This window comes from Phaethon lepturus, unplaced genomic scaffold (assembly GCF_000687285.1).
Source record: "Phaethon lepturus isolate BGI_N335 unplaced genomic scaffold, ASM68728v1 scaffold53014, whole genome shotgun sequence".
In the NCBI taxonomy this organism is placed as follows: Eukaryota; Metazoa; Chordata; class Aves; order Phaethontiformes; family Phaethontidae; genus Phaethon; species Phaethon lepturus.
This window is the reverse complement of record NW_010535055.1, coordinates 3,886-16,185: the sequence shown is the minus strand read 5'-3', so window position 1 is coordinate 16,185 and position 12,300 is coordinate 3,886. Positions and strand designations below refer to the sequence as shown.

The 12,300-nt window shown below is 35.2% G+C and overlaps 1 protein-coding gene across 1 annotated transcript in view; it reads right to left on the bottom strand.

The window, feature by feature from the left end:
* BBS9 (Bardet-Biedl syndrome 9) overlaps window positions 1-11,231 on the bottom strand; it is a gene marked incomplete at both ends in the record, with an annotated part of 39,378 nt that extends 28,147 nt beyond the window's left edge. Inside the window, 4 exons of the mRNA XM_010285678.1 lie at window positions 3,297-3,426; window positions 4,452-4,635; window positions 6,410-6,494; window positions 11,057-11,231. Of these exons, the coding sequence (XP_010283980.1) occupies window positions 3,297-3,426; window positions 4,452-4,635; window positions 6,410-6,494; window positions 11,057-11,231 (574 nt within the window). The remainder of the gene's footprint in view (window positions 1-3,296; window positions 3,427-4,451; window positions 4,636-6,409; window positions 6,495-11,056) is intronic.
* Window positions 11,232-12,300: the final 1,069 nt, after the last annotated feature.

Below are 12,300 nucleotides of genomic sequence, written 5' to 3'. Positions count from 1 at the left end.
TCCCCCCACTCACATCTGTGGGGGGGGGGGGGGGGGGGAGGGGGCCGGAGGAAGGGAGAGATATCCAACACATCAAGAAGCATTAAGTGACAAATTCATAGAATTGATATCTGTGAACATAAGAGATACTGCTCATGAAGTTTCCTTTGCAAAGGAGATGTGGAGGTACAAGGAAGGTCTCAGAAAAGAGGTCTCTGGTGAAACAGAAAGACAGAAACTAAAGGGCAAGAAAAGGAGGGAATGGACTTTTAAGTCAATGCTAAGAAGCTATTTATATAACCATGGCGGATACCAAGCAAACGCTGCTGCTCACAATTACCATTTCAACACTGAAAATTTGAGGGGAGTAAGAATTCCTGCAATTCCTTTGTGTATCTTCACAGATTTCAGCTGTTCTAACTCTAGCATATGGTCAATGTCTCTTCAAACCACCCTCGAAGGGTCATTTTTGTTTTTTTGGTGCATGTGGGGTTTTTTCATCAACTCAGGCAGAACATCTAAGCCATTTCCTTCAAGAGTTTCAGTTTCAGTGAAAATGCTTTTGCACAGCCATAATTTTAAGGATGACAACACAGGGCAGGGCATGCAAAAGTGTAACTGTCTAAGCAGGCTTATCAATGGGAAGATGAATTTGTGCTGAAACAAAGTCCCAAGCAGTTTAAATTAATCCAAATTGTCAATTTAAGTGCTTATACCTCTGAAATAATCCAGGCAGTGTTAAGCATATTTAATGTCAAGGGGACTCCTACAATGTCATAAACAGTTAGTAACTACTACACATTAACAGAACCAGAATATAAACTTCTAACATCATCAGGGACAAACTTCTATAACAATGATTAGAACTGAACTTCTAGTTCAATAAACATAGTTACAGAGATCTTCAGGTAAAACCCAGAATAAGAAAAACTCTCAAATTTTTGACTGTAGTTCAAGTTTCTGATCACAAGCTTTTATAGAAAACTTTCAATTTCCTGATAGCAAACACTCAGGTTTTAACAACAGGCAAAAAAGTGTAGTTCAACAGCTTAAAAATACATCACTTTGAATGCCTGCAGAAACACCTCACCAAAAATGTTGTAAGTAACCACTTATCTTTGAATCTATCTTTCCTTGCATGTTTCTGAAAATGTGATGGAAATGAAGCAGTTTATGCTGGAATTTAATCCCAAATGTTGTACTATGTTATTATAATTCTTTAGATACCGGTACTGCAATAGGGAAATACTGCATTTCATTATTTTAAGGGGAAAAAAATCAATTCATAAAGATTGAGGGGCACACAATAGAGACACAAGTTACTTAGCTGGAATTCTCCAAAGCATTTGAACAGTTGATCTTAGAAGTAGACTGTCAAGATTACAGCATAAAGTATATGACTGCCTTTATGAGGCAATTGCTACCCCTGCCCCAAGGGGATTTACATAAAATACCTTCTAATAATGTTTTTCTTATCCAGCAAGTCAGAACCACACATTATGCCAACAAGAAAACACAGATGAACATACATGATCTGTAGAGACAATTGCTTTCAGAACACTCCATTTACTTTATAATATTATTGCAATAAAAGTGGATAGGATGTCAAAGTAATTAACTGACAGGCGTCATTTAAGGCACTTCAAGCTCTCAGCAACACAGGATTAACAACTCTATGCCTATTAAAGTACTTATTTATGTTACAGTAGTACCCAGAGGCCCCAACTGAGATCTTTCGAGTGGAGTATTAGAAAATCATTATCATGTTGAGTCTAAGTTCCCTTTCAAATTTTTTTTAAAAAAGAACATTCTTTTGTTTAAGCCAAATTGTTACCTCTAAGCTTTACTACAGTTTGTGCTGTTTAGCTCATCTTTATTTTTAACGTCAGAAAGAAGTAAAAGCATACTGCATATTTTTAAACAGAAAATCAGAAGAAGCATAGCTCTGAAACACATATGCCCTAGACTATTCCCTCCCTTTCAGGCCATTGGGTCTAGACACACATGTTCCTTCATTTATCTGTACCTGTATAAAGAGGTTTGTATAACAAGATTGCTGTCTCTCCACCCTCTACAGAACAAAACCCCAATCCAAACCCTAGCATTAGCAGGTTGTCTGTGAGAATTGTGAATCCAACTAGCAAAATGATCTGGTACAAATTAGTAGGCTCTCAAAAGTCTCACTAAGATCAAACTACTGACTGTTAAAATTCACATGGAACAGGCAGAATCTGCATAAACTTCTTAGAGGCATTATTGAAAAAGATGGTTCAATAATATGTGTTTCTAAAAAAATTGTATATGCAAATATTAGTACTATCTGCTGTTGTAAAAATTAATGCCTTTTTCAAATTTTTTCTGAGACAATTTTTTTTCCAAACTTCAAAAGCTGTACTGTCGTATTCTGCATAATTAACTTTTGGTTTATACTAACTGGCCCACTGAGAATATTCATTATATTTTGCTTGTAAGACCTGTTTAATGAAAGCCACCATGACTGTCTCCAGAGTCTAAAAAAAACTTACATTATAAATTATTGAAAAATCATTAGGTAACCATTCGTACCAAAACACAAACATCCCTCAGATTCTCTGCACAGGTAAGCCAGTAAAGCTAGTTACTCAACCAGCATCTACCACGGCTCTGGTGGCACACAGTACAGGCATAAGCAGGATTGTAAAAACACTAGCTAAATTTTTCTGCAGTTTGCTTATTCTGGTGACAGACTCAGCAGAAGTTATCAGTATGTCCTAGTTTCTCTACACTCGAGCCACCGCCCTGCCAGTTTTTCCCTGACCTGCCTTAAATGTATTTTGCAAAAAGTTTTGGTCTGTTGCAATGCAATCCTGAGCAACTTAAATGGTTCCTTAATTTCCACAGTTTAACACTGGAGTTGAATAATCTGTTCCAACAAATCATCTCTGGAATTCATATGTTCTTAAATGCTTAATGAAGAACAGATTTTCAGTGAGATTCTCTATCTTCCTGTCTCAGGGAAGGATCTTACCAGATTGCAAAGCTTCACTTTTCATTCTTTTAAAGTACTCCACTGGAAGAACGAGACCCCAGGTTCTACCTTCACTCAAGAAAAACAGAAAATCTAAAGCACAGTACAGCAGTTCTAATATTCTGCTCAAGTTAACAGTATGCTCATTAATGAAATTAATATTTTACAAAACAATGAAAATACACTTTGAATTTTCCTTTTATAAGTCATCTTATGTGTTACACATCTCAGAACTGTTTGTTAGGATCTGCGAGCAAATTTCACACCTGGAAATGAATCTGGAAAGAGTAAACTTTAACAAGTTACTTACTGTAAATTTGCTACTTTTACTGATACAGGAATGTGGGGAAGTTGAGTGGCCCATTTCAGTGTAACATCTTGATAAATGTTCAATATTTTACCATGGTTTCCAACTAGAGTATTTATTGTTCCTTCTTTCACTGTTAAAGATACAAAACCAGTTTTAGGATGAAAGATTTTCAAAAGCCAGTACTTCTCTTTGAGGCTTATATCATTACACTATTTTTTTCTTTTTGTTTTAAGCCATTACTTGTTATAAATTAATCTAGTATAATTAAAGTGTCAAAAGTTATGAAAGTTACATTGACAGTAACCAAGGATATATGTGATTAATTATGGATACCAATTTCAAATGTATACTGCACAACACATGCCACAGCTTTCCAAGGTTCTAGCCAGCCATGCTTGGTAATTTAAAACATGACTAACAAAGACTCATAATTGCCATGTTAGCATACCAGAATAGATATGACAAAATACACATTGGTTAAATATCAGCTACTTACACTCTTCATTAATTCACTGACCTGTGAATACTGAGTAAAGGTGTATGGATTGATAAGTTTTATTTCTAGTATAATATGAATCAGAAAGTATAAAGTGTGAAGATTGTTAAAATCATACCTATAACATCTAAAATGATATTTTAAGCCTAAAATAATACATGGTGTCAAAAATTTATCAGAGTTTTTGAAACATTAATATAGAATAGGCAGTAAGAATCTGTAGTTCCACAGTGGCATCCAACCAAGTTGCTTCCGTACAATGTAATTAGTTTCATCTCCTAACAGCACTCTTTGATTTTTTTTTTTTTTTTTTTTTTTTTTTTAAACTATCAGTAAATAACAGAAGGTCCTCGAACACTAGTTTACTCTTCCAGAAATCTCTCATTCTTCCATATTCATTGCTTTGGTAGGCTGGGCAAGCTTACTCAAACACGAGACAAGTACCTCAATGTTGTGATGAGAAAATATCTATTTAGATTTTAAAAATTATGACACTTCACACTAAGTAACATTTGAAAATAAACAAGTTTCATCCAAAAAGAGAGGTCAGATTTTCTACAAATCAACAGCTTATTCCAAAAAACATATTTATTCAGTGGAAAAAAGTTTCTTAGCTTTAAAAAGTAACCAAGCTGAAGTTAAGTTTTCTTTTTACAAACCTGAACAATAAGGAATGAAGCAACTTGGACTATAATCAAGCTTCTTCATGAATCGAATTTGCCCATTATCCTTAAGGCAAAAAAAGTTTCTCTCGCCAAGTACAAAAACAGAAGAAACTGCCTGATTAAAGGAGACAACGCATATATCCAGTGCTTGCTCTCCGATGTTTAAAACCCAATCCACCTTCAAAAGAAAAAACATGCTCCAGAGATCAGTTGACAGCTGCATATTAAAGACAAAACCTATAGAGAAGGCTTAGAACTCACCAAGTTACATGAATATCATAAACATAGATAGAAAAGCAAAATCAAGGTCTTTTTTTGAATGAGAAAAATATTAGTTATCCTCTTATTTTGAAGGCAGTTGGTGACTTTCCTTATTGTGAGTAAAGCAGCAAAAACATCACTCAGTTTTTGAAATAGCTGTGAATTGATGGCTATGCAGTTCACTTAAGTATATTTAAATTTTAAAATACACATTCCACTCAAAATGAAAATGCTGTATACTTTAACTATTAAATCCAAGAACAGAGTATTAGAATCATTTAAATCTGCCCCTTAGGTATTGAGGGCAAGGTTAGAGAGCAAAAGGTGGTAACTTATTCTACCAATACATGTAAATGGAAAAATAAAGTTTTAGGTGTGTAAGCCAATATTCATGCTTGCAGCCACTAATGTACACCCTTCAATCTGAAGAATGTTCATATATATGATGCCTGTCTACTTTTCCAACTACATACATTGGTATAATAAGCAACTACTTACAAATCCCACCCTGCCTACATCCTTACATCTTTAAACAATACTACTGCTTCTTGATACATTTCATTGGTTTGTTACTTCAGCTACTTTGAGAAATTTCAACTAATTCACAGGTGCAAAAATTGCTTTTGACTGCCGCCAAGCTGGTTAAACAGAAATTCAGAATTTCTGAAGTCAAAAAAATATCAAAGTTCAACTGTCAGCACTTCCTATATGAACAGCATCAATAATTTTGCTTAAAGAACACAGAACGTGTTAGTAAACATACTGGCTTATCTGATATATGAAGCTGGAAGTGCCATCTTAAAAGTCAAAGGGGGGAAAAAATCCAGGCTTATTACATTCATCTCCACTTATGCTTCCCATTTTAGATTTTAAAAAATGTATTTAATCTGCCACATATCTGATGAAGCCTCCAAATTTCTTACTTAAAAATTGTGTCTTTGCCTAATTCAAAATGTAGGATTCTGACTGACTTATAGTTTGAAAAAAATTCTATGATTAGCCACTGGAAGGAAGATGCTCCCCCAATATTTTACTGTCATACCTGAAATATGCTGAATGTAGCATTTTAAGCAGTGTATTTAGCAGATAAGCAATTCTACTGCAGGACCACAGAGAATGAAATTCTCTTCCTCTTAATATGAGGCAGTTCAAATATTAAACTACTTAGTCACAGGGACCTCCTGAAGACCATTGAATCCACAGGTTTTTGACAAGAAGAGTCCAGGATACTGACTATTCCTGGAAACATTTTTCACCGCTGTGTTTTCCATAAGTACAAAGGATTCCCCAAGCAGAATTAAGCTAGTTTTTGAAGTCTAATAAAAGTCAAACAGACAAAATTAAACAAACAAAATTAAATAGACAATAGACAAATTAAAAACATGAGCATTATTTCAGGTGTGTCTATTTTACTATAGTTTAGGTTCTGTATTACAAAGACTGCCTTAGAAACAGTTGTTTCCAGTACACAGTTCTCTCTTTTTTTAATCCTCCTTAGAACAACAGTGAATTTTAAGGCTCAGCGTTACACAACTGAGGCCCAAATACATCTTAATAGAAATCTACTGGCCTTTAACGGCAATTGGATCAAGTCCTTTGTCAGCAGACAACGTTTCCATTTGTTTTTTAGCATTGGTCTTTAACATGTATGCAGTGTACCATACAGGTTATGTAAAATAAACAGGTTTTACCGCAAGTCTTTTTCCAGAGCTAAGCTTTTGCTGTTCTGTTTCTTGTCTTTCATCAGCATCTGTCGCAAATGCCAGCACCTGGTATCTGTTACAGGTAGTTTAAAAAAGTAAAAGTGAAATATATCTTTGTAGTTAATACCCTTACATTAAGTAAAAAATAAAATATAATAATCATATTATGATTATATATACACAGTAAAAGCACAGTCTAAAAGGATTCTTCGAAAGCCTACTGCAATACATCTATCAAAGATGTTAAAATAAGTATCATTGTAGGATAACAGCTAAGTGTAAAGGCAACAGTTAAAACAAATGTTTCTATTCAGATTTTATCTGGTGTTAAAATAAATTCAACTGCTAAATATATTAAAGGATAGAAATCTAGACCATAAAGACAACAGAAGCAAGAAACCAACACATTTTCAAATTGTGAAATTAGGATTCTAATAAACTTTTTTGCTCTTATTAAGACTTAAAAAAATCTCCTAAAACCACCCTGAATACAATCCCTTATATCCAATAGTTACATCAAGCACACCCATTATGCAAAATAAGTGGTTCTAATCCAAGAGGTAACAGTAAACTGGCACCAGCAGGTGGCAGATCTAGCAAAAGATGGGAGGTTTGTGGGTTTGGGGTGTTAGGCTGTTTTTGTTCTTGTTTTGTAACTGCCATCCAACCACACTAAGGAAAATTGGCAATGAAGACATTAGAAGAAAAGATGTCAGCTGCCCCAAAAGCACCAGACATCTATCTGTCCTTATTTACACCTATGCAATCCTCAGTGTTCAAACTGTGTCCTCATTGACTATTCTAGAACTATTTCTTTCCTGAATTTGTGCTGGTGTCCTAACTTACTGAACCACCCAAACCAAAAATTACGTGTTTCTAATGTATGCCCGTTAAGTAATCTGTAAAATACTGACATTTCCTACAAAAGTAAAATAAAAACCAAAAACAAAACAAAAATTATCCAAAAGATAACATTCTATTCTGGAAGTCATGGAGTACCATCAGCTCCTAAACTCAAACCAACACAATTCTGAATGTTCCAATTCAAGTCTAAGAAATAAAAGTACACATTTTTGTATATTGTCAGTTATAGATTTAAAATGATAACACCAGCAGCCCTCACATTTTAGATACATGTATCGTGGTGCTCACTATTGAAGATTTTTAGTTTCTAAAATTATTTTAGTTGCAGAAATAAGCTATGTACTCGGAGTAAGAAGTTTAATTGCTTGAAGTGAATGCCATGACCTACTTAAAAATACTAAACACACTGGTGTCAGTACAATTATCATGTCTTTAAGTGTCCTCTATATGAACAAATTCACCTCCCTTTTTCAGTTTAACACATTTGTAAGAGAAGCTGCAGATTCTGACCTAATAAAATTTTCTCTTTTCACCATATTTATTTGATAGTCTTTACTAACACATTATCATTTTATTAACTAATCAGGGACATAGTTTTCAAACCAAACTTCCATTGAACAGCAATATGTATTGATGCTGTAAGTATTAACTACCTGCATACAAGTCTTTCATCACAAAAAAACTCAAGCCACAGATGACCAACACAAACTTTGAATTCAGCTATGACATCAAGTATACAATCACTTAAATAAGAGGCATTTTACTTTTAGATCTTGAAAGATTTCAGAATCAACACAGAAAATATTGCTTTCAAATGAACGCACTGGTCTGTATGAGCTATAGGAAGATGGATAATGTGAAATCTGGCAACTTGTTCTGCTAAAAACACTAGACAGAACCGCTATACTTTTCATTTACTATATTAAGAAAAAACATATTTAATACAACCATGAAAATAACCTCTTTTCTCCTTACCAAGTCTATTTCCTTCACTTTATAAGGATTACTTAATTCAAATGTCCTAATAGTTCAGACACACACTAGAGATTAGTACAACAGTGTCTTAACACTTGGCCCTAAAGACCAGTAACCAGAATCCAAGTGAAGAATTCCTTTAAAACTATACCTTCCTACAATAAAGACAGCACACTTGTGAATCAGCAACAGACTGAGGAAAAATTTTAGCCACATTTGTTGTAGTCAAGAATCTAACCATAATGAAAATGCATGAGATATTAATTTTAAAGAAAAATATTTATTCCTTACCAATATTAATACATTCTATTCTCATTTATTTCTTAGGAAAAATAGGAATTTTCTACTAAATTACTTTTACTTGCAGCATATATATTTTCTCCTGTATTAAGGAAACAATACACATTGTCTATACTCTGTTCATACAATATCCAGAATCTAAAAACCATCTGATCAAGCTTAAGCAGCATAATAAAAAGAATATTGCTTGAGAAATTCAGGTGACAGAGCAGGGTAGTGTGACAGAGCAGGGTAGTGTGACAAAGTGTTGTGTTAGATTAACATTCCTTGGATTAGATTCCCAAAGCATAATCTATAAAACATGGCATTCTTATTTTCTTTGATATTATTACCTCTGAAAAATTCCTTAAGGTATTTGTCAGCCCACTCCCCCAGTTTGATGAGATTCCTCTGAATGGTAGCCCTACCCTCTTTGTATTAGCCATTTCCTATAATTTGGCATTATCCTTGAATTTCAGGACATGCATTATGTCCTATTGTCCAGGATTAATATGCTAAAGAAATACTGGCTCTAGTATCAGCTCCCGAGGAACTTTACTCATCTTTGGCTGCTAGTTAGAACAGTGGACAACTACTAAACAACTACTACTAGAGCCTGACAGCTCTACCACTTTTTCATCCATTTTTTTTAGCTTTTTTATCATCATGGGTAGCAGCTCTGCCCCAAACACCACACAACCCCAATTTACTGCTAGGCGCAGAGATTCAAAAAGCCTAAGAGCAGACCATGTCAGTATTAATGGAGAAATGAGGAGGCAAAACAAGCATTAAGTTCCTTGGTCTTTTCATACCTTTGCTAAAGTTGCCCAATCTGTTCAGTAGTGCGTCAAATTCACAGATCTACCTTTTTACACCTGAGGTACCTATGGAATTCTTGTTCTTCAGACCCTCTGCCAGTAGATGTTTTAATCAAGCTTATATGTTCTCAATCCCATCCCCTGCAGGCCCACATGATGTTTTATATTCCTCCTTAGTAGTCCATTTTAATTTCCATCTCAAACATTTCCTTTTTTCCATTTGAACTCAGTCAGGAGTACTTGTCCAGTCAAGCTGCCTTCTGCTACCTCTTGTTTTCTTGAAGATGGAAATGGATTGGGTTTTGTCTTTGAGAAGGTTATCCATGAAGATTCACTAGCTCTCCTGAGCCCTTCTGCCCTTCAGGCCAGCCTCTCACAGGATGCTGTCTACCAGTTCCTCGAACAAGCCCAAATCTGTTCTCTTGAAATCTAGAGTCTTTAGTCCACTGCTTATCTTCCTCACTTCTCTCAGGATCTTAATCTGTACCATCTCATGGTCATGGCAGCCAAAGTCTGCAACACTCAACAGCAGATGCTGACTTGACTTCTCCAAACATTTTTCTCCCGAGTTGTGGATTCAGCAGAGCTTCTTTCTTAGCCAGGCTCTCTAGCACCTGCATCAAAAAAGTCTTCCCTAACACAACTTAGAAACCTTCCACATTGCTGAAGTCCATTACATTGCTCTCCCAGCAGACATCAGTCCTCCATGAAAACAACAGCCTGCAACTGGGAAACTACTTCTTTAAAAAAGGCTTCATAGCAGACATCTACCACAACATCCCCTTCCTCAGGCACCATCTGTTTCTAAACAGATGAATGCTTGATAAACTCTCAACATTGTGGTTCTGTAAGAGAGCCCCATGTATTCAGGCTGCTCCTCCATGGTGAACACAAATCCCCCCTTGTCTGTGTGCTTCCTGAAGAGCCTGGAGTCATCCATTACAGCACCTTAGTCATGCAAGCTACCCTGTCACATCTACTGTGCACACAGCTTCTAGTTCCTCCTCTTTGTTGCCAAAGCTGTAGGTGTTTGTAAATACATGCTTAATATGGGCTCTTACTCATCTCCCTTTGTGCACTTTACCTTTTTGACTTGCTGGATTTAGCACCTATCCCTCAGTCTAGCAGTCAAGGATTCAAACAAGCCTCCTCTGCTGTTTTGTCAGGTAGATTCCATCTCTTCCCCACTAGCCCTTGTTCCTTCAAGAGGATCCTATGATCACAAAAGCCAAAGCCCTGTCTCAAATCTCTTCTGAAAACCGAACAGATTCATCAGACTCACACCTATTTGCATCAAAATAAAAATCCCCTTGAAAAAACTGGAAGGGACATCTTGCTCAAGCTGTATAGGGCAGACAACACTGAAAGCACAGACCAGACTGAAGCAGGGAAAATCCAAGCACTTGCAGAACATAACGTGTCTTAATAAGCTAGTAAACTTAACACAATTATACAAATAAAATAGGACCATAAAGTCCTCAGGACACACAGTATGTTTTCTTCTATGACTGTACAAAGAAAGTCATCATTCAACAACATATAACATTTTATTTTTCTTCTTTCCTGCAATTACCTTCCACCTGCTTTGGGATAAAATATTAGTAAAGGCAATAAAAATTAGACATGATTCCTTTTGATTTGTTTACATACTAAATGATAGCACCAAAATGCGCTATAATTACTGAACATGAACACATACTTGTAACTCTCGACCTGTTGACAAGACGACACTGTAATGAAAGAATCTGTCCGAGAGCTGTAAGTCAATGGACCAGGCAGAAGAAAACCAGGTAAAAAACGGCCAAAAGCATAGCTTTCCTGTTCAAATAACATGAGCATCCCATCCATGGACTGTATGCATATCAAATCTCGACCTAAGGAAAGCAAAAGAAAGAAATACAAAGGAAACAAAGCAATGTTATTTATATAGTTTTAATCCTAAAATTGTACTCATAAGTAATCCTAACAAAAATAAGATTAATTTTAATTTACATGAGTTTTTATTATGAGGAAGACCACTAAAAATATTCCAACCTCACTAAAAGTTTACTTACTAAAATAAACAAACTAGATTTTCTGGGGAATAACATTCAGAATATATTAAGAGCAAAAAAAAGTTAGATATTTTATTTTAAACCAAAATTTCTAAAGATATAACTATTACAATTTCAGTTTAAAGAAATGTTTCAGTACTCCCCAAACCCAAAGTTATTCTGGTTCTTAAATGCCTCTACACCTTACAAGCAGTCATGAAAATTGTGATATAAAAACAACCTATTCTAGTCTTTCAAGTCTACTTAAGCAATGTAACAAAGTGCTACAAATACGTATTGTGACAATACAATAGTAATGTTTTCCACACTCTGCATTCACATTTTCTGTCTTCAAGGAAAGAAAAAACAGGCCCAGTGAGTGTTACCAATAAGATTAAAAAAAAACAAAAATAAAAAAATTCAGCTTGGAGTAAATTACTTCATTATTCAGTCTCGCCCATTATTCAGCAGCCTCAAGACATGACTTATGCCTCAAGTACAGCAAACTAAATTCAAAGTCTCATTTTGAAGACTTCTGAAATCAGAAGCTGATTATGCAGTTTGCATTTCATATGCAAGGTCAACAATTCAAACAAACAATATTTTGCACACATTCCAAGACAGCACTACACCAGTAAGACTAACACCTTCTGAAGTTGATAGAAGCATCTCTCCTGAATTCGGAGATGAGCCCCTATCTTACACACACAACATGAAATACTTGTAATTCAAAATGTCTATTCACCTCCATTAAAATACTCCATTGTATCTCAGGTATTATTCTATATGCATGGAGGACCCAAACAAATTGTCTGTTCACTAAGCTCCATCCTCAATCCTTTAAGAACTGTCTTCTAACATAGGAAGGTGAAGCAAAACAAAAATAGACTAAAGCTTCATTCTTACACTT